Here is a 22,870-nt window from a genome sequence, read left to right on the forward strand (position 1 = left end):
AAAACCAAACAAAGCTTTATAACATGTATACATCGCAGAAACCCAGAAAAACTGCATAACTGACCAGAATGGCCAAGGATGCCACCTTAAATAGCATCTGCAGCTAAAGACAAAGGAGGATGTTGGGGGTGGAGGAGTCAGTTATGGATTACCAGAAAAGCACAGTAAACAAGAGTAAGATTATTATGCAGATTTTAGTCCTTGCCTTCCCTGCTTGATAAGAGTTTCTAGAGACAAGGTCATCCCCCTCTTCCTGGTACAGAGAGGGAGATATCTTTACAAATGGAGATTTCCCTTACCAATGTAAATGTCTCTTACAAAAGGTAACTTCTAGTTGGTTTTCAGAGCTTTTCCCATGTCTGCAGTTTTTAGAAAAATAACCAGCCCAAAATAATCCTCATGCCAAAGAGACACATGTTGAGGTGGCAAATTCTGCTCCCCTACATCACCTTTTCAGACATATTTCTTAGGCTTTTATTTTTGTTGTTTTTAATGGTTGGTCCCCTTCCCCTCCCATCTGTCTCGATCACCTATTTTCAGCTTATGGCTCAGGACCACCTTCCTCTTCCAGGAAAACCTCTATTTATATACTCTCAAACAGCTGAAAAAGAGTTGTAGCTTCTAATAGTTATTAGTATAGTAGTATAGTAGTAGCTATTAGTAACATTAATAATAAGATTCCTATTTCTCTGGAAATAAGCCAATGGCTTCAAGCTTAGATCTTACCACAAAATGGTGTAACATAAAGTCAGCATTTGATTTTACTATTTATGAGAGAAAGTACCTAAAAGTTGGTTAATTTCACTTCCTCTTGTCTATATATATATAGTTGGTAGGTACCTTAAATTGATAACCTCACGAACAGTTGTCTCAGAATGGCCTCTATTGTTGATGAATGGCTTAATATTACACCTTGGTAATTATTTCTTCTTGTGAAATATTTGGCTTTTGTGCTGCAGGATGCAAAGACCCTCCCTCCATAATGCACACAGCAGGGCTTCACTATATGAACATCAAATACAGCAAACGTGTTGAGGACGTAGTCAGACTCACACAATTTATTTTACTGAACATAGATTCAAGTTCAGTGAAGCATTCTAACAGGTAAAAAGATTCAAACATTGAGAAAAATCTCTGTAAATCACAAAAAGCAAGCTCACACAGTCTCTGGGCCATCAACGCACTTCCATTTTATTGATTCTCAACACCCTCTGTGTGCAAGTGTGACAGCGTGAGCTTGCCCAGTACAGAAATCGATATGACACCACAACAGTCCCCCAAAGATGATTATTCCTACCTTGAATGGAAAACATCATTTAAATAAAAAAAATCTAAAGATGCTCCCTTAGTTTTTGTAATTCCTAACTGTAAAATATAGTCTTAGTAACAGAACAAAGAATTCTCCTTGCTTGGTCACATCATTCATTACTGAAAGGGAAAATCAATATCACAAAAAACAAAACACTGAAATAGAAATAAATAACTAAATAATTTACTTATAGGTAGTTTTGCTGCATTGCACATTACCACACAAAATCCTAAAGCTGATTTTTTTTTTTAAAAGCTTGGAAAACACATTTGCCTTTTAGAGTTTCTTGCTAAGTGACACACGCTTTTTATAAGGAAAACTAGTCTATGTAGGCCTGAGTTTAAAATGCAAGTATCTGTCCATCTAGAGCTGGCCAACCTGAGTGCACAGCTGTGGAGCCTCACGTGTCGACAGAGGGTGGTGGGCATGGGATCTCAGCCTCCAGGTCTCCAGGCCGAGTCACAAGCAGCTCCTTCAGTTTGCCCACAGGTTGGGGAGCGCTGTTGAAAGCCAGCAGTTTTGGATGAAAAGTGCAAAAAGCAGTGGTACAAACGGTCTGTTTGTACTTTTACTGTGACGTCCTTAAACAGATGGTACAATCCTTGAGAACATCCTCTGGAGGCCTGAAAAGGAGCAGCACACGCTATGCCTGACGACGGACAGAGCGCTGACTGCGGGAGTGCCTCTACCAGCTCACACGCGCTTGACTTTGACAAGGCTTGTAGCAAGTTCCCACCAGTCCAATTTCTTTTACTTTCTATTACAGTATTCAGAGTTTATTGCCTCCTTGGTCAGCCCTTACCTGACATTAATTCTCCTCCTCCTGAGTTAAGCCCCTCCATGCTGGCCTCTCACCCCAGCCCAGCCCAGCCCCGCATCACCGAGGGAAAGCGCCTGGCTGTCTCCCTGCTGTGGTTAGAGCGGTGACAAACCACCTCTCCACACAACAGAGCGAGCCTTCCTGAGCAGCACTTTTTAAATTTGGGTGGGGGAAGCATGTTTCTTGGCTTATTAGAAAACTGATCTTGAAAATAATCTAGAGGAAAAGATAAGAAGTGAAATTCTGGTGCATAAACAAATACTTTAAGATTGATGTTAGGTCACTTCTCTTGCCGCCTTTTTGTGCCACCTAACCACCTTCCTGAATTAAGAGTAGCTACTGTACATCCTTTCTGCAATGGGACTGTCCTCACAGGGGTCAGCAAATGTCCTCTGTAAAGGGCCAGTTAGTAAATATTTTAGGCTCTACAGGCCACATAGAGCCTCTGGTGCATAGTCTTCACCTCTTTTTTCTTTAACAACCCTTTAAAAATTGAAAAGCCATTCTCAGCTCAAGGGGCCTGCAGATTTTCCCTGTGGCAAGTTTGCCAAGCCCGCTTCAGGGAGTTCTTTGGCAGGGGAACGTGGGCACTTAACTGTGTGAAGTGTAAGGCTGTCTTGGGCCCTGGAAGCCTAATCTGGGGACTCTTTTGGAGAGTAGGTAGGTCCCTGCAGAGGGATCCTCAGGCCAGGCCAAACGCAGAACTCCTCACAGTCTGTCTCTGCTCTGCTCCCTCAACAGTACAGAGCTGGACCAAACTGGCATCCTTTATTTAAAAAGTGGTTATTTACGGTAGGCCTATTTAAATCTGTGCCTATGCTGGCTTATTCTTGCCTTGATTTTAAAGGTAAAATGACATACTCCAGGCACCTAAAAATGCTCATTCTACAGGTTAGGGCCATACCACTCCAACTGGATGGTGGCAGAAAAGCTGAAGTGTAAACCCACTTCCTCTTCACCACTAATGCCGCCCACAGTCTGCAGGACCGAGCCCACCTGAGAATTCAAGGAGAAGCACGCCTGGGGCACTATGACACAGCTCACTCTACCATGGGGCCCTATGACACAGCTCACTCTACCATGGGGCCCTATGACACAGCTCACTCTACCATGGGGCCCTATGACACAGCTCACTCTACCATGGGGCCCTATGACACAGCTCACTCTACCATGGGGCCCTATGACACAGCTCACTCTACCATGGGGCCCTATGACACAGCTCACTCTACCATGGGGCCCTATGACACAGCTCACTTGTGTCTTGATAAGGATCTAAATAGCTGGAGACCAGCATTTCAGAAGCTGGATCTTTCCAAGGGACATTTATCCCCATCCTCTCTGAAATAAGACACTTGACACATTAGATGCTGTAATACCATACAGCTCTGCCAATCTTCTGGTTGAGAGGTAAACATGCTACCATTAATTTTTTCATTGTTATAAGATACATTTTGAAGAGGAGAATAAGAGAATTTGCATTCTTTCATAGATCTGTAATATTTAAGTCATCAATATATATAGTATGTCATGTTTTTAAGTAATTAATAAACAAAATAAAATCTAACTTTTTTTTCTAAGTTAAATAAGGGCTTCAGAATATGAATTCTTTCTCTAATCACTGAATTTTTTTAAACGCCGCTGATGGTTCTTAAAATACACACTTGCTACCAACTAGATGAATTCAACTGCTCTGGAGTTAAGAAGCAGCGTGTGCACACACACACGTGCACCCACACGCACAAAAAGAACTTCACCTCAAAAACTATTTGTGAGAATTCCCAAAGGTTTAAAAAAATGAATAGGTGAAAAACAACCAATCTCACATATGCCAATCCAGTTGTCCTTTTAAGATTTTTGTTTAAAATGTCAAACTTGTTTTCTTCAAAATGTGAGTTTATTACTCATTAAATTCAGACCTTTCTGAGTCCGGACTTGCGGTGACATCGCCAACACAGCCTCACCCTCAGCAGTAACAGAGAACTTGGCAAGCTAAGTATGGCGTCTCCGAAATAAAGGTGCTGAGCCCATTTTTAATTGAGGGCGGTACCAACCTGAAGTTGGGAGAAACTGGAGCCAACTAAACAAGCAAAAACGTCCTACTAAGAAATACTGGAGAGCCTGTCGGTGGCACCAGCTCTAGTTCTAACAACATCAAAACCAGTGAAACTTTACAAATTTTCCAACTCCTTCAAAAACAAAGCGTTCCAAGGCCACTGAAAGATGGGATAAAGAAAGTAATTATCTGTGGTCAAGAAAAGATAATGGTAATGGGGATTTTCTTATGTAAAATGAAATAAACAGTAAATTCTGAAGTATGTGTTTTTAAAAGAAAGAACACTGTATTCCCTCATTCTCTTTCATTAGCATTTTTCACACACACACAGACACACACAGCGCTAGTTATTATTTCACATTTTTCAGGTCTCTTCATGATCAACTTTAAAAATAGGCACCTCCTGGTGTCTATCTTTCTCTATTTTGGATATAAATGCTTTTGATGTTTTAAGCCTGCAAAGAAAACATATAGCAACAGACCTGAACAATAAATAAAAACTAAGCGTCAAGACAGAGGAAACAAAGAGGATTATAATTTCAGCCGGGATGTGTTTTGGTTCTGTGAAAGTATCACTCTTCAGTCCTACCTCCACTGATACAAAAAAAAAAACCCTTTGCCATCTCCCTCCAATACCAAAGTGCGTCTGTTTAAAACTGAACTGAAAACCAAAAACCTTAGTCATTTTTGGCAGATATCCTATGCAGCAAAAATGAAGTGATTTTCCCTTTCCCTACTACTCATTTTAAAGCTGTATACAAAACGGCTAAAGGCAATACTTCTAGGACAGCAGAGCTTACAAACTACCGATTGTGTTTTTGTTTCAAGGAACAAAAAGGGAAAGGAAAAACAAAACCAAATGAGAATACAGAGGAGAAACCCTGAGGCAAAAATGGCTTTTCCTTTAGCAAGACTTCCCCGGGCTCTCCAACTCCAGCTCATAAGGTACCAGCAATCTTCTGGGACGCAAGGCCTTCCTCCAGCCAGAGGGTGGCGGCAGAACCACCGCGGAGTGTCCTGCGGTGGATGCGCCGGAGCCGCAGCAGGTAGAGGAGGATGGAGAGCAGGACCACCAGGAAGCAGCCCGAGAACAGGTAGTGATTGTAGACAAAGGAGAAGCCCCGCCAGTGAGCGTGACTGGCCCGGAAGGTCTCCTGCTGGATATCTCTGCCCACATGGAAACAAAACAACAGAACAAACAGAACAGATGAGAGAACTGAGAACTAACCAGGTGAGGAACGCAAGGTCACAGTGCACAGGACATGGGTTGGAGGACTTGGTTTAGGACCCGGTTCTGCAGAAAAGAACTGTCACCTCAGTCTCTGAAGCTCAGTTTCCTTACCTCTAAAATGTAGGCTACTACAGCCTTACAGAGGGTGGCTGTAAGTATTAAGGAGATAACATGTAGAAGTGTTTTCCTAAGTCTGCAGCAGTTATCAGTATAATTTGGGTAACAAAAATTATAGAAATTTAGAAGAACTGTGAGGGTTTCACTAATACACAGAAGCCAACGTGGAATCAAACCACGTCTGTGACCAGTAATACTGAACACTCACATCTTTTGCAGTTAACCCAGTTAAACGTATTGCTGGGAGATGCTCAATTAAATGAAGGGGATAAAACCCCCCAAAAGCTAGTACCTCATTTGTCAGTGAACCAGGGTTCTTACCTGGGGTCAGCTGACAGCCAGGTCTGTGAACTTGAATGGGGAAAAACGTGCATCTTTTTTTTTTTTTTTTATAATTTTATTTATTTTTTCCACCAAAGCCCCAGTAGATAGTTGTATGTCATAGTTGCACTTCCTTCTAGTTGCTGTATGTGGGACGCGGCCTCAGCATGGCCGGAGAAGCGGTGCGTTGGTGCGCACCCGGGATCCGAACCTGGGCCGCCAGCAGCGGAGCGCGCACACTTAACTGCTAAGCCACGGGGCCGGCCCAAAACGTGCATCTTTATTTCACCAATCTCTGACTAAATGCAGTATCTCCTTAGACCATGAAGGCAGACAAGACTGCAGCACGACTCTGACCTTGTTTCCAGTGAAACTCACAGACCTTGTGTAGCATATTATGGTGTTTTACAAATGCCTCAAAATATCAACATGATCACTACAATGAAATTACAGAAATTACTAGTTCTGCTGCCAGATCTTCTTATTTAATGAGTTAATAAAGACATATATTACTATACACCAAATTTGTTCTGTAATATTTTGATAAATATATTTTAACACAACGGTTTCCCCTGTAACCTATGTATTATATTATGCATTAAAAACAGTATTTTAAGAAGGGACCCGAGGCCACAAAGGTTAAGCACCCTGGCAGTAACTCTTCTGTGTAGGAGTTAGGGAACAGACAGTGAGAATAATCAAACACTTCTGTGCTGCGGATGATGGATGGGTAAGGCGGGAAGGGAGGACACACTGTGGGAGGTGGGGAATTCTACAACCCTGCCCACGGCCAGCGCTACCACCACCACCCCAAACATCCACAAACCACAGTTGCCACGATGCATCAGAATTGCAGAAAAACATCTTTTGTTTGATTCTCGTTACCAAGTCACAGCCATACCTTAAGGGTAAAAAGCGGGTCCTGTAAAGGATTGCTCCGAGAGTCCACTGAACCTCCTTGTCATAAACTTGCAAGGCTGTCTTTAAATTTCTATAGCTGACAGGAAACGAAAAGCCCCTATGAAACACCTCGAACATCCAGGCAGATTTGAAGCACTGATACCTATGAACACCAAGCACAAACATAAGCGGGACTGATTCACTTGTCAAAATGAACCAGACACAGAGACAGCCTTCCCCTGTGACCATCGTGGCTGCAAGGGCTTCAGGCGGCCAGTGTTCTGAGCAGCCAAACCAACCGGACGCGTTTCAAGCTGACTGACTTGGTTTATGACCCTTATCCCACAACATGAACAGTTTGCCTGTTAAAATCAATTAGCTCATGAAACTCAGTCTCAGTATAATTTAATACATTGTTGCCATGACAGGTTTTTTTCCCTCAGGCATTCCATCATTTATTCATTGAATAAATATCGAGTAAGTCCCAGCCTCTGGATCTCAGTTTCTTTATTATAAAATGAAAAGGTAGCAGGGTCCTTTTCAGGTCCCTTTCCTTTCCTTTTCTCATATTCTACGATTCTAAATATTTATCAGAGGCTTACTTTTTTTTTTTTCTGTGAGGAAGACTGGCCCTGAGCTAACATCTGCCAATCCTTCTCTTTTTGCTGAGGAAGATTGGCCCTGAGCTAACATCCGTGCCCATCTTCCTCCACTTTATATGGGACGCTGCCACAGCGTGGCTTGACAAGCGGTGCCTTGGTGCGCGCCCGGGATCCAAACCAGCAAACCCCAGGCCGCTGCAGCGGAGCGTGCGCACTTAACGGCTTGCGCCACTGGGCCGGACCCTCAGAGGCTTACTTTGTGCAAGCTCTGGGCTAAGCAAGTAATAAGATATAATAATAAGATAAGTCAATGTACTTAAATGACATAATAAAAGAGAATTTTTTAAAAAGCTACAAACAAGTAAAAAGCAAAGCAAAATATGAAAACACCACTAGAGAGACACAATAAGCACTCTGGAGACTCAGAGAGAGGGATGGAGTCTGGTTGAATAGACAGAAGAAGATTTGAAAGGGCCAGCATCTGACCTGACTCTGACGCCTGGGCAGGCCTTCAATAAGTGAAGGCTGAACAGGGCAATAACAGGTGGAAGGAGGCGCAAAAACTATAACAGATGTTTGGGCACAAACATTTGTTGTCCCGTTTGAAAGGAGCCCAGGGCAGATGAGGAGGAATAGTGATTGATGAGGATAGAAAGGTAGGCTGGGGCCAGGGTATGGCAAGCCAGGGGGCCAATACCGAACCCATGGTTTCTTGGAAACACCCGGGCCTGGCCGCCCATGACTTACTTCAGCCTATGGAGGTCAGCGTGCGAGGCATACAGCCCTCGGTCAAAGCGCTCCCTCAAGATGGACCACTTTGTTGCACAATAATCCTGAAAGAAATTTCACCAAAATAAATCACCAGATTCAAAATTTTATTAAACATTTTTTTCATTTTAAAAAGGGTTTACCAAATTCATATTCACAACAAACATATCCTTCCAATTAGGAAACACCAGCTTAACACATACGTGCACCCTGAAGACAAGACTTAAAACACTCCATGAATACCTGCTGATTAGCAAAGACAACGCTTGTTCTTTGCCTTAATATTCTGCTAAAGTTATTGTTAGGGAGAATTTCACTGCCCACAACCAACCTCTCCTAAACCGCTTAGTTTCTCCCCCTAGGACTGCATGCGACAGGCAGAAACTTTTAGAAAAGTGAAGCAGTTCAGACTGAGTGCCTGTGTCTTTGGCCACATGGTACAAGGTTCTGAGAACAGAAAGATGACTACAAAAGGCTTTGTCTTCAAGAGAAGGGCCGTTCTCTGTACTAACAGTAATATTCATAGCTAACATGCACCCAGTGCTGAGTGAGTGCCTTTTCTGAATGTACACTTAACTCCTCAACACAGCTACTCCTCTAACCTCTATTTAAAGGATGAAGAGACTGAAGCACAGAGAGGTGGTGAAACTTGCAACAGGGAACACAGAGCCCAGCACTCAGCCTGGGGTGAGAGGGTAAGGACAGGCATTTCAGGCAGAGGAAACACCAAGAACAAAGACAAGACAAGGAGTAGCACAGGTGGGAGGGAAATGAAGAGCTGTCTGATCGGGTTAGAGTATAAATGATAGGTGGGAGAGGAGGCTACAGGGTGGGGATGACTTGCTAAGGCATTTAGAATTTATCCTGGAAGCAAAAGGCAGTCGCTGAAGGTTTTAAATAGGCGAGCAGGAGGCTATACTTGTGTTTCAGACAGAGGCTTGGACTAGGACAATGACAGTAGGACAGAAGGCAGGGAGGGGTTTGAGAAATGTTTATGACATGAAATAACATGCTTGATGACTGGCTATACGGTGGTGTATAGTGAGGGATGAATGAGTGACAGGGAGAAGCCTGTAACTCCCGGGTTTCGGGGAGGGACTCGGGGGTTAGTGGTGCCATTAACCGAGACAGCATAACAGGAGGAGCATGGGAGAGCATGGTGGGTTTGTCTGGAGTTGTGAAAGCTAGCAGGCACTGGGCAGGGGTCAGGACTGGAGCCTCTTCTCAAGGGGTAGCAGCAAACCCTGAGCATGGATGAGACCATCCAAGAACTTGAAGGTCAGAGGGCCAAGGGTGGATGTCTGGGATCACCAAGGTTTAAGGGGCGTGAAGGGGGAAAACCCAAGAAAGAGCCTAAGAAACTGTCAGAACGGCAGGGGAGAACAAGAGAATAGGAGCCCCGGAGCTAAGAGATGGGAAGGCTGCGAGGAGCACTGTCAGATAATTACATTATTACAGAAATACAAAAGACAATAATCTGGAAGCCACTGGTGACCAGAGCAGTGCATGGAGTGGGGGGTAGAAGTCAGCTCACAGTGGAGTTTTTACTTCTGCTGTGACTATTTCTCCTGCCCAACCAAGGGAACAGAATTCCCAACATTTTCCCTTCTCTTGACCCGGGCCTCCAAACGGGAAGGGAGGATGGAACCTGCCGCTGTCCACGCAGTCTTGCAAAAGCAAGCAGAAGACGGTTTCCTTGAAGGTTACCTTTGCAGCTTTAGTAAATGTAGCAGCATTATAGTCTCCTCCCATTCGTAACACATCCTCAGTGCAATAGTAGAATTCAGAAAAGCCATAGAATTCACTGTTCTGGAAGTGAATTGGGGGCTGATAGACCCCATTGAGGGAAGTCTGAGTCTCGTTTGTTTTATTCATGAAAGGCTGGATAGTCTCTCGACACAGGTCAAAGTCTCCTGTTCCCCGTAGGTACACAGTCTGTCCATTTTGCTGAATTTCATCTTTAATGTCTAGGGGTAAGCAGGGGTCCAGGTACGGAGTGTCAGGAGTCAGACCAGTCTGTTTTCCCAGGAGCCTACAGGACAAAGAGAAACTTCACGTTTTGGAGAAGTGGCTGCAATCAGTGTTTCCAAATACGCTCTGTGGAACACGAGTCCTGCAAGGTGTTCTGTGGGGACACAAGGGTTCTGGGGTAATTAAGTTAGGAAAATACGCACTTGAGCCCTTCTTGGAGATCCACAATACACACCTGCGTACAGCAGACACCTTAACGAGTCCAGTGAAACAGCCTCCTGGGCCGATGCCCCACCACTTCCCGTCCCCTGTGAGACAGCCAGGTGCCCCTGGCTGCCGTGCTCCTGGTCAGTCAGCTCCTCTCAGCCTCACGGTCACTGCAGTCGAATGCCCGCCAATGTGTTGTTCCCAACCCGATTTTGCCACTAGAGCTTGTGATTTTAATTATATACAGATGAAAAGTGACCGTGAAAAGAAGTAACTGGTCCTGCAATAACTAGGTTAGATGCCTTAGAAAAATATGAAAAGGCAAGTTGCTATAAAACTGCTGTCAAATTAGGTATTAGCAAGATAAAAAAGAAATTAGGAAAAATTAGTAAAAATCTAGAAGAACTTGGTGTCAAACTGCTTCACAGATGTCTTTAAGTCCTTGGTATTCTTTAAAGAAAGCCAAAATGACATTACCATGAGGGGGTGCAGTGCATGCCACAGAAATGATGGCTGTAGCCCAAGAAAGGACTTGAGTACAGAGCAAAAGATTGGCAAGTGAATACACAAATTAAAACAAAATGCCTCAGGTTTGATTCTATTTTTATAATTCTGTTTTAACTGATTTTCAAAAGTTAATCAACTATTGATCCCAACTGCTGCAGGTAACAGAGTTTCTAGTACTACAGGCTCTGAGAAGTCCCGTAGACAAGGAATCTTAGCTTTGTTCTCTGAAATGCACTATGCTAACTACTTCCCAGGGACATTTCTGGGCATTAAGATCTGTCGTCCTACTATGTGTGTCACCATTAAACAACTGAGAAACAGGAAAGCGCTTACGACAACTGGAGTTACGTTAGTGTCTGACACCATGAAGTCACACGAGCCTGAAGGGGGTCTAACGGTGAGGAGAGTGCCTGCATTCAACTCCTGGTCATGAGCAGTACGTCAAGTTTTCATTTGCCACTCAATTGACAAGTTGTTTATTCCTAGGATCAGGGCAACTCAAAATGCTCTAGAATGTAATAATTTAAGGTCTTTGCCATTAATTAAAAATGTTTAATTAATTTTAAAAAATCAATCATCACTACTAAAGGCAAAGAGATAAATGGGCACTTCCAGGCTCAATTCATGACATACGTATAAAGTGATGACTAACATTTATAATTACTATAAAAACCCCAGACTAGTCCAATGTATGCTTCATATGCTTCATACTACTGCTTCCAGATGCCCTTTATCTACATTGAGAAGTAGCACTGAATTGTCCATTATACAAGCCTCCTCACATTAAAACCAATTAGTAAAAATTCAGGTTGTAGAAAAAGGTGTTTCTCCAAAATTCTGATTCAAATGTTACTCATAAAATATTTCTATTTTAATATTATTATAAAAAATTATACAAAAATGTGCTATATATCACTTTTTTTTTTTTTTGTGAGAAAGATCAGCCCTGAGCTAACATCTGATACCACTCCTCCTCTTTTTTTGTTTTTTTGCCAGGGAAGATTGGCCCTGAGCTAAGATCTGTGCCCATCTTCCTCTACTTTATATGGGATGCTGCCACAGCACGGCTCGACAAGCAGTGAGCCAGTGCGCGCTCGGGATCCGATCTGGCGAACCCCGGGCCGCCGCAGCAGAGTGCGCACACTTAACCGCTTGCGCCACAGGGCTGGCCCCATATAACATACCACTTTTAAAAAGATACTATGGGCCTACCAATCTCGTAACTCACACTATTCAACTAATGTCTGGGCAAACAAAGGACAAGTTTTTCTTATTCACATATGTGAATTTCTGGAAAATGTGGAACTGAATGGCTCTGACTTGGTTTTTCTTCAAGTTTAAGCCTCCACAGGTTTTTTAAGATTAAACTGATTAAGGAAAGATACTATCATTTATCTCTATGAATTAGGATTTTTCCTCTCAAAAGTGTTTCATAAAAACAAACAAAACAAAACAGTAATTAATAGAATATTTCAGATTTTTTTATTCATCCAAATGGCTTTTCTGTTCTTATGGATTAATTTTAAATAAATAATTGCTATGTACTTATAAAATAAATCTAAACTGATAAAGTGCTGCTTTTATTTGTTTTATGTATTTTCTATCCCAGAATCTTCATAAACTCATTATTTTTTTTTTTTCCCGTGAGGAAGATCAGCCCTGTGCTAACGTCTGCCAATCCTCCTTTTTTTTGCTGAGGAAGACTGGCCCTGGGCTAACATCCATGCCCATCTTCCTCCACTTTATACAGGACGCCACCATAGCAAGGCTTGACAAGCGGTGCGTTGGTGTGTGCCCGGGATCCAAACCGGCAAACCCTGGGCCACCGCAGCGGAGCGTGGACACTTAACCACTTGCGCCACCAAGCCAGCCCCCATAAACTCATTTTTAAGTTTCACTGCTAAAAATGTTTACAACCACTAACTTTGACTCCTAGATCACTTCTTTCTCTTGAATAACTTCCTTCACTATGGTCATATCCACTACCAACTACATGGGCTGTTTTTCAATAACAGCGCCAGAACATCACCTAATTCAATTCTTTTTTTTTTTTTTTTTTTTTGCTGAGGAAGATTTGCCCTGAGCTAACATTTGCTGCCAATCGTCCTTTTTCTATATGTGAGCCGCCACCACAGCATGGCCACTGACAGACGAACGGTGTGGGTCTGCACCGGGAACTGAACCCAGGCCGCTGAAGCGGAGTGTGCTGAACTTAACCACTAGGCCACCAGGGCGGATCCCCTAAGTCAATTTTATCCTCACTTACTGCAGGCCTCCAGGACATCCGCAGTGGCCCAGGTGTTGAGTTCCCCAAGGACTCTGCAATCTGGAATAGCATTACCCAGGCTCAAAACTATTTTAATATCCTGAGAGTGCAATTTCTAATCCATCAGGGGAGGTGTGAGTCTGAGAGAGAGATCCTCCTTTAGAGCCTGCTGGGATGTTGGGCTGAAGGCAGAACCCTGGTGTCCTTCCACCTCTTCTCCCAGCTCAGCTGGCAGGGGAATAAAAAGCTACCACCTGCTCTGCCTGGATATGTTTTCTATGAGGAGAGACCTAGGTTTGAAAGTGACTGCCAACTAGTGGAAGGTGCTTTACCTGTTCTTTTGAATGGTGTTGGCAAATATTCTGTCTTCATATCTCTGTCGCGCAGCATTGCCACCAAACCCAAGAAATGTGGCCACGTAGACTCGGTACACATGCTCAGTTTGGTGAACATCACATCCCAAGTTAAATTCAGCTAACAAGTTCTTAGCTACTTCTTCCTGCAGACGTAAGGATAACAAACTAATATTTTAAGCAAAACAAAAAATTATTTCCTGTTAAACAGAAAGATCTAAAAAGATTCTCATCTAAAAGGATCAAAAATGTCTGCTTCTGCATTTCCCAAGGATCCTTCTAAGCATCCCTAACTCAACATAACAATTCTGACTTAAGAAATTTCAGATGTGCTGCACATTTGTGATACTGTCATGACTTTTTGAAAAAGGAAGTTAACGATATAGTTCATATCCTCTGATCTAGTACATCTATTTACGGAATCCTATGCCTTGGAAATAATCCTAAACATTGAAAAGTCTCTATACACAAAGATGTCCTTTGCAATTCTGTGACAGAAAAAACTGAATGTCTTCAAATAAACAACTCCAAGGAAGGTTTAATTAATTATGGTAATTAACAGTTTATGGAAGAACATGCTTATGTGCTGTTAAATAAAGAACACAAAATCATATAAACAGTTAAGATCAATTATAACCAGCATATTTTTAGAAACTATAAATAGCAAAAGAAAAATGAAAAGAAATACACCAAAATGCTAACTGATTTTTTTGGATGAGGCATCCATGGGAAATTTTTAATCCTGATTTTTCAGTATTTTTTCCAAACTTGCTTTATATGTATTTTTTATCTTCAGGGAAAAAACGTGACTTTTTACAGAGTGGAATAGTTTCTAGAGGCACGTCTGGATGGGAAGTAGGAAACACAAATTGTAATACTTGAATTTACTAAGCATTTTTCTAAGGAGCTTAATAAATATATCAATCATGTTTATGGCGCAAACACTCGGTGCCCAGCAGTGTGTCCGATGCATTACATGCCCTATCTCATTTCAGCCTCATGACAACCCCATGTTGGAGGTACTTGCATTCACATTTATAGATGAAGAAACCAGCTCAAAGAAGTTAGACTACAAAAGGTCACACAACTAGCGAGGACAGACAGGGTGCTGACGCAGCCTGCACTGGTCCAGCTCTAGTCTTTTTAACCAGCATGCTGTGCTACGGGACAGCCAGGCTGTCCAGCCTGTGCAGGAGGCCAGGCTTCAGAAGTAATTCACAGCTGAATGGACAGAGTCATAAAGACACGGGGAATTCAAGAGATGCCTGGAAACTCTCCTGGTGCTCTCTATACAAGGCTGCCCTGGCAGTGACTGAGAGCACTGAAGACGACGGAGAAAAGTCAGTCAACCATCAGTGGATACAAACCTCAGCCCTTTCCAAAGCCAAAAGCTGCCTGAGCCATAAAAAAAAAGTATTTTCCCCAATTATACCTTAAGAAATCTGATGCTATTAGATTAAGGTTTACAATACCTGTTGAGAAAGGAAGTGATTGCAGAGAAAATATAAACAAAAGCTCAGGGATGTGAATGACATGTATACCAAAGACAACCCCTCAGTTCAGAACGCAAACCAGCTGATTCAACGAACAAACACACACGTCAGTGGAGGTCTGCCTTGGTTCCCTCCTGCCTCTTTTCTCCTGGGTTGAGAAGGCGGTACCTCAGCAAGCACAGTAAGATGTGTTCAGACTCAGAAACAAAACAAAAATGGATGGAGACACGTTAAATGAAAACCAAAGCAAACAGAAGGAAATTTGTACAGATAATAACCTGCTGTGAGGAGGCAAAGCTTACAGTTTTGGGGACTTCATACGCTATCTGAGTGGACACGCCTCCCATGTCGAGAATACCAGCCGTTCTTTTACGGAGAATGGCTTGGCTGCTTTCACTGCCGGGAATGTTAACTTCCACAACTGCCTCATCATCTGGAAAGAACAAGAAACAGCCATCGGAACAGAACAAATCCAGAGAACTGGGATTTTCTGAAGAGTCACCTTGTTTTCATGGTACGTCTCAAGCATATCCAGCAAATGCAGCCCACTCCTCCCAACTGAGATCAAGTTAATTGTGTGAAACAGCAGCTCCTCTCACTCTACTCCTACACACACAGCTGTGTCACAAAACTCAGCTCCTTTTTTATTCTTTGGATTAAATAGAAAAAAACCATAATTTCCAGTTAGACACATTAGCTGGAAACGTGATACTTACCATCTTCAATATGCTCAAACCGTCCAAGGACAAAGTTAATGCCGATCCACGCATACACACCTATGACCATTTCACAGGAAGAAGAGAAGAAGAACACAGCCGTAAAATATTTTGTATAATTCTTATCAACACAGTCTGTGCCAACACCTCATTTATTTACTCCCTGACAATCTGTGAAACCATCACTTGAAGTAACACATTTCTACAGATGTATTTTATCTTTTCTTAGTGGTTTTCCAAAATCTCTTACCTTAAAAATTTAGTTTCATCTCATTTACATAGGTTGAAAATATGATACCCAAGGTGCTAGTTTCTCTCTGAAATTTATGGGTTGTTTTGAAACAGTGGAGTTTTAACTTTTCATGAAGTTAAACTTACCAATTCCAAAGTTTTAGAAACGAGTTAGGGGGCCGGCCCCGTGGCGTAGCGGTTAAGTGTGTGCACTCCGCTGCTGGCGGCCCGGGGTTCGGATCCCGGGCGCGCACCAAGGCACTGCTTGTCAGGCCACTCTGTGGTGGCGTCCCATATAAAGTGGAGGAAGATAGGCACAGGTGTTAGCCCAGGGCCAGTCTTCCTCAGCAAAAAGAGGAGGGTTGGCATGGACGTTAGCTCAGGGCTGATCTTCCTCACAAAAAAAAAAAAAAAGAAAGAAAAGAGTTAACTTTGACTCTTCCCTTTCCTTTTCCCCTCACCTCCACTCAGCTGCCAAGTCTGATTCTCTTTTTACACTTCCTACACCCAGTCGGTACCCACTTGTATTACCACCTTGATTTAAGCCGTTAGAGAGAGGGGCAGTGATAGCCCGTGTAATTTATCTGCCTGCCCCTACTCTCGCACTCCAGTCCACTCCTCCACTATCAGACTGATCAACGGAACAAAGTCCAAATTCCATAGCCTGACACTTCAAGACCTGTCCAACTTTGAATATTCCAGCCACCGTTCAGAAGGGCCAGAATCCAGTCAGGCTAAACATTTTTGTTCCTCCATTCATAGTGCATCCTTTCCTACCTATGTTGACTGAGATCATTTCTTCAGCCTGGAATGTGCTTCCTATCTCTCTCAGAACCCTGCCCTTACAATGCTCTGGCATGCTGTATTTATAACTATTCCTTGAGGCACAGTTCAAATGTCACTTTCTCCACGATGCCCCTAGCTAGAAAAAAAATTGTCTCCCTCCTTTGAACTCCCGTACTTTTTCCTTATCATCTTACAGTATCTAAAACTCTACCTCACACAGCAGCTGTGTACCTCACTTGTCTGTGAACAGCGCAATGGCAATATTTGAATTTCACCCAATTTTGTATTCTCTGCTGTGCCGTTCACAGAGGAGTATTTGCTGAAATGATAGATGATTTTGAAATAAAGGCTTTTGGTCTCCATTTCTAGCAAGCTATACCCCAAAAAACTGCACTGACTTGTCATTTTATTTTCAAGTAGAATCATTTCTTTGAAAACAGAACTAATACTTTCTTAGTGTATCAAAGTCAAGAATAATTTCCCTGTCCTAGCAAGTAAATCAGCAGAAGGCTCCAATAGCTCAGTAATTAACATAATTCCAGAAAGCTGTATAACTCAGGCAAGAAACACAAACTTTTTCTATCAAAATGAGTCCAAAATATATTTCCTAAATGTGGTGAAAACAAAGTATTTTTTTAATGGCTTAATGTTTGGGTAATAAAGACCAGTCATGTAAGAAACTAATTTTGTCATTTAAAAATTATAATATTCCAAGGCTATGGTTTCCCAAATTTTAAGGTATTAAGAGTAATTTCATAAAGTGTACACTGGGGAAAATGAGGAGGATTTAAAGGAATAGCTCCCCAAATTTCAAGCTGAAGACCAATATACCAACCTTCTTGTTTCCCTGAAATTACTTCTGCATGAGAGTCAGAAAACAGGAAGTCGAAGTGCACGGGGATGTCAGTCAGGAGGTCTTCCAGGATGGCTCTCTGCTGGCTGTAAGAGAGCCCAAAACTCTACATATCAAAGTACTACATCCTGAATTTTTCTGTTTCGAAAAAAGAAAAGAAAAACCCCCAAACTGTGGCTCTGGTATATCCTATATGAAACAGTTAATTTTAAAAGCAAAGCAATTCATTGAAACGACTGTTTATTTTAGGATGGCATATTCAGGAGTTGTGTGAAATCCTGTGATTCCTAGATGTAAAACCACAACTGCAAACAATCCTTAAACTAATAAAATAGAAAATCAGTTTTTTTAAAATGACAATTTTATAGTTTACTATTTACAGTCATAAACAAATACAAAGATATTTGGTGAGTTCTGGCTAAGGGAAAACTTCTGGTACTATTACAGATTTGAAGAAAGAATTTTTAATGTCTTCCTTTTGATGAAGATGATGGAAGAGGAGGAAGAGGGGGAGGAGCGACAGGAGGGAGAAGAGTAGGAGAGAAACCCCCACCCCCACCCCAGGCCTGGCCTGCCCTCCTTGGAGGACTACCTTTCGGGAAGGATTCTCATTCCAGCTGTGCAGAGAATGTAGAGAGGGGTCTCTTTGTGCTTTGCCCGTGGCACATGCTCTGCAGCAAAGTTCAAGAGCGGAGAAATGTAATCACTGACTTTCTCCGGAGAGGTAGCAAATTCTGAAATGCCTAGAGAGAAAAATTGTTCTGTCAGCAGGTGGATATTTTAGCTAACAAGTTCTGCTTCTTCAGTGCAGCTCGTCTGAAAGAAATGCCAGCTACACATCGTACTCTCCTGGTTTTTCCCTACCCCTCTGGCAACTCCTTCCAGTCTCTTCCTTAAATGATGGTAGTACTAAATGCTCAGTACCACGCTCTCTTCTTCTCAGTCATCACAAAACACAGACCTAACTGAACATCTCCTGTGTCAGACTCTTGGGATCAATTGCACAGGAACTCATCCCTGCCCTCAAGAAACATGTTCCCATTTCTTCAGGCAGCACTCACTCCCACGGCTGCCATCACCATCTACATGTCTTGGATCTCCAAGTACCAGCAGCCACCGAGATCTCTTCCCTAACCTCCAGATCACTATGTGGTAACTGTCCACTGGACATGGCCACGTGCTTGTCCTCATAGACCCCCAAACTCAACATATGCAAATCTGAACTCGACTTCCACTACAAACCTGCTCTTACTGCTTGTTATCTACTTCAGCGACCACCATCACCGGCCATCCAGCAGCCCAAGCCAGTATCCTGGATAAAAATCCCTCTCCCTGACCCCAACATGCATCCTGGGTTTCAGTGACTGCCTCTCCTTGGTTCCTCTCACATTATTTCACTTCTCTTCATCTCTTTTGGACAGCACCACCCTCCCAGCCTGCTGCAACCATCCTACTCTCCAGTCTTGGCAATCCCCCAACCATTCCCTATGCAAAGGGTGTCTCCTCCTGGCTTAAAATTCTTTTGCGGCTCCTCAACGCTCTCCACATAAAGCTCAAATCTAGAATAGCATAACCTGCCTTGCATATTCACTCATCCTATCATTTCCCATGTTCCTTCCATTCAACTTCAACTATACTGAATAAAAATTTCCATAATGCATCATACTCTGGCCTCAGGACCCCTGCACCACCACCAGGAAGAGCTTCTCTTCGTCTGCCTCCCTATCCACTTCCCACCCCTTTTCACCTGGGCAGCTCCTGCTCATCCTCTTAGCTACTTCCTGTACGGAGTCTTCCCTAACAGAACCCTGAAGATGAGCTCGCACTACATTCTGCACTCACCCCTACCTCTAGCTGTAGCACTCATCACACCTTATCAAAATTACCTATTTACTCGCCTGTCTCATTTCAACTAGAAGTTTCTTAAGGGCACAAACTGTGGCTTGTTCAAATTTATATTCTCAGCACCTAACACAGTACCTGGCAAATATGAGGTGCTCAGCAAATAGCTGTTGAATGAGTATATAAGGGAATGAATATTTCCAGCTGTCTTCTAGCCTACAGTATTAAAGATGAAGGGGTGTTTAGAAGTCCACAAATTCCTTATTTCATACATTAGGAAATTGTGGACCCAGAAAGATTAAGTGAGTCGTCAAAGTAATCAGCAGAAAACAGACTAAAAGCCAGACTTGCTGACTCCACATACAATGCTATTTCAATTTGGACACAAAGCCCAAAACTATCCAGAATCTATTAAGAAAATTTCTAGAGCTTTGCTGTAATGCTATTCAGGAGAGTCCACACTTGAGGACAGAGAAGCGCTACAAAAAGGTACTTGAGTTTCCACTTCAAACACTTCTTAGCATCAGAGAGAACCATGTTAAGTCTGATTTTAATGAGAGTCAGGTGTATACCCTAGTATACTATTGTAGCTGTCCCTTGGTTCTCAAAGGACAACACCAAGGCATGAAAGTTTTCATCTTATTCCACAAGAGCAGTTTAATCACTGATGGAACACTGGTATGTGAAACTGGATGAAATGCAAAGTGCTTTATAGAGTTTTATTTTTTAATCTTCTGGTGAATTTTTTATTTGATCACTATTACTTTAGTCCTGAAAATCTTTCTAGATCAGGGATACATAAAAATTTAAGGGGTGGGAAAACAGGAAACTAAATTTAAAAGTCATTCACTAAGACTTACAGAAAAATTGATCTTCATTCATGGAAATATATGCTGATATCAAAATAACGTTTGTTCAAGAGACAGATTAAGTTCCCTCTCTTTAACCTGAAAAATGCAGTAGAGACTTTGAATTTTCTGAGCAATATGCTGGTGCCCAGCTGCCCAAGCATCAAAGAACAATCAGCTTGTTCAAGGATGCCGAAGAAGGAAGTGGGGCCTGAATTACTCAATGAAGAATGAGTAAGCCTCCAGGGGTCTGCAGTCTACGTGGCTGGGAACCGTTTGATGAGGATAGGTATTTTGTCATGTTAAAACTGACTCTCCTTTCACTTACATATATATATATTTTTTTTTGCAGGTGTTTTTTTTTTGAGGAAGATTAGCCCTGAGCTAACATCTGTTGCCAATCTTCCTCTTTTTCCTTTTTCTCCCCAAAGCCCCAGTACACAGTTGTATACGCTAGTTGTAGGTTCTTCTAGTTCTTCTATGTGGGATGCCGCCTCAGCACGGCTTGATGAGCAGTGAGCAGGCCCATGCCCAGTATCCAAACCGGCGAACCCCGGCTGCCAAAGCTGAATGCATGAACTTAACTGCTACACCACTGGGCCGGCCCCTTATATTTTTGAAATAGGAGATAATGAGCTATGATTAATTTTTATCAGTATTCTCTAATATTTTAAAAGATAAAATCCTTGGGTTGTTTGGATTTAATATTTTACTACTTAATATATTAGCAAGATGAAATAAAAGTGCTAAATCTCTATTAAGATCTATGGTCCACTGTTTTAAACCAGTGATTATCAACTATCAAGATGTAAAATGCCTATTCCAAGGTCCTCCTGACACCTTCCACTCCTACTGATCTTGACAGTGGGGTGTGGCCCATGAAATGGTGCAGATACAGAAACAGGTTGAGAACCACTGAATTAAATAGTCCAACGAGGAAGGCAAATCCCAATTTTTACATGACACACTGACTTAGAAGTTCTGATATTTTTAAAAACTAGACATGATACCAGCTCTTCTAAGTTCTATGGTGACCCTTATCAAATACTCTAGGTGATTAGGAATACACTGGGGCAGCTATTCTTTAAATGACACATACTAATGTACTAGAGAACAGCTACCCATGGGTTATCTGAAATTCCCTTGCCATTAAGGGTAGAGACCAATGACTACTTGGATAGGAAAAAAATCCCTCCATAACTAATGTCAAGTAGCAAGCATGTGAGCAGACACCATGAGTAAGGCCCGACGATAAATGCTGCAGGAGACAAAAAGATAGACCTGATTTCTGGATACTTGATTAAGGTGTTAGTCACCTTATACAAGATGCATAGAAAAGGGAAAAGAAAGTGAAACCTGGAGACCAACTGGGTCCTGGTGTGAGCTCTGAATTAGGGAGATGACATTGGGGTGAGAAATGGAAAGATGTGAAAGACATCACAGAGAATGAAGGGACAGAACCCGGTTACCAGTCACATATTTATCATTTACATACCAGGTTTTATTTTCATAACTACCGGCTTTCGGTTCTTATCCCTCATTTGTCTGATATCCAACAGATCATGAGGATTGCCATTATGCCTCGGCCAGCAATAGACGAATATTCGAGACCCACTGCTACCACAGTCCACCACGATGCCATAGTTCACATTGGGGTTATCGGTGTCTGTAGCTTCAATGTCAGTAACTCGTGCCAAGTACCTTGTTTAGAAAAACAAACATACACTTTTAGTGAGACAGAGAATATCACGCTAAACCTAACAGAGCAAACACGATAAACAAATGTCAAATCAGTGATTTCTAGGCTGCACAGTGGCACCACTGTAATGTTTTTACAACTGCCAAATGATTAAAGAGTCAAAAGAAAACAAAACAAGCAGTAGTGATAATCTAAGTCAGATACACACTCATTATTCCTTTAAAGAAGTTCAAACAAGTTCTAAAAAGCAAAACTCTATTTCCAAACCATCAACATTAACTGCAAAATCAGCTTTTAGGATATCACAGGAGAAGCTTATGTTTAAATCCTCTTATGATGTGGATCTGGTGGTTAACAATTAATGTTTCAAACAGTTTAATTTTTCATGCCGTGCTGTATTCAGCACAGAATCTGTTTCCTAAAGCCACATGCTCCTTAAATTCCAACCTAATCCCAAAAGTCTTGAAGCCATGAAATGAAGGTACGGCATCTCACCTAGAAAATAAATATTTTTTTTCCCTTACCTTTGAAACTTCTTGTCTCTGGATAGCCGCCCATACTTATTTCGGATTATGACAACAGAAAAGTATAAAAGTGAAACAGCAGCAGCCAGAATGCTAATTACAATAATCTGGCGTAAACTGGTATTCAGAATTCGAGGACACCCTGCTGGAGAGATGCTAAAATGCCAGGAAGCAGGGAAAAGACAGGAGATGCCAATCCTGAAATTCCAAAAAAACAGATTTTAGAGCAATCTGCTCCAAAGAGGCCTCCCCTTGCCTAAACTGACCGGAAAATAACACAGTCAACTTGAGCTACCCTATTTCCCTGCGGGTGGCTATCTGTATACCAGCATCTTCCATATTGCTGTTCTGCTATATAACTCAGTATTATGAAATCATATGAATGAGAATTAAGCCCTGATCGTTATGACACTTCTGTGTTTTCCCCCCCTTTTTGGGAGCATTATGTAGATT

General features: G+C 42.2%; 1 protein-coding gene across 3 annotated transcripts in view; it reads right to left on the bottom strand.

Moving 5' to 3' along the window:
* Positions 1-1,043: 1,043 nt before the first annotated feature.
* Positions 1,044-22,870, bottom strand: part of ENTPD4 (ectonucleoside triphosphate diphosphohydrolase 4) — a 31,083-nt gene continuing 9,256 nt past the window's right edge. For 2 of the 3 annotated variants that reach the window (XM_004433576.3, XM_087437322.1), the window contains exons 3-13: positions 22,418-22,615; positions 21,690-21,895; positions 18,097-18,247; positions 17,487-17,590; positions 15,635-15,694; positions 15,197-15,351; positions 13,405-13,571; positions 9,829-10,153; positions 8,101-8,186; positions 6,753-6,914; positions 1,044-5,349 (exon numbers count right to left, since the gene is read on the bottom strand). In XM_004433576.3, the coding sequence (XP_004433633.1) occupies positions 5,121-5,349; positions 6,753-6,914; positions 8,101-8,186; positions 9,829-10,153; positions 13,405-13,571; positions 15,197-15,351; positions 15,635-15,694; positions 17,487-17,590; positions 18,097-18,247; positions 21,690-21,895; positions 22,418-22,615 (1,843 nt within the window). In that variant the 3' untranslated portion in view covers positions 1,044-5,120. The remainder of the gene's footprint in view (positions 5,350-6,752; positions 6,915-8,100; positions 8,187-9,828; positions 10,154-13,404; positions 13,572-15,196; positions 15,352-15,634; positions 15,695-17,486; positions 17,591-18,096; positions 18,248-21,689; positions 21,896-22,417; positions 22,616-22,870) is intronic. The other variant, XM_014789844.2, reaches the window with a different exon arrangement.

The sequence above is a fragment of the Ceratotherium simum genome, chromosome 12, assembly GCF_057802395.1.
Source record: "Ceratotherium simum simum isolate JZ-2026a chromosome 12, ASM5780239v1, whole genome shotgun sequence".
NCBI lineage: Eukaryota > Metazoa > Chordata > Mammalia > Perissodactyla > Rhinocerotidae > Ceratotherium > Ceratotherium simum.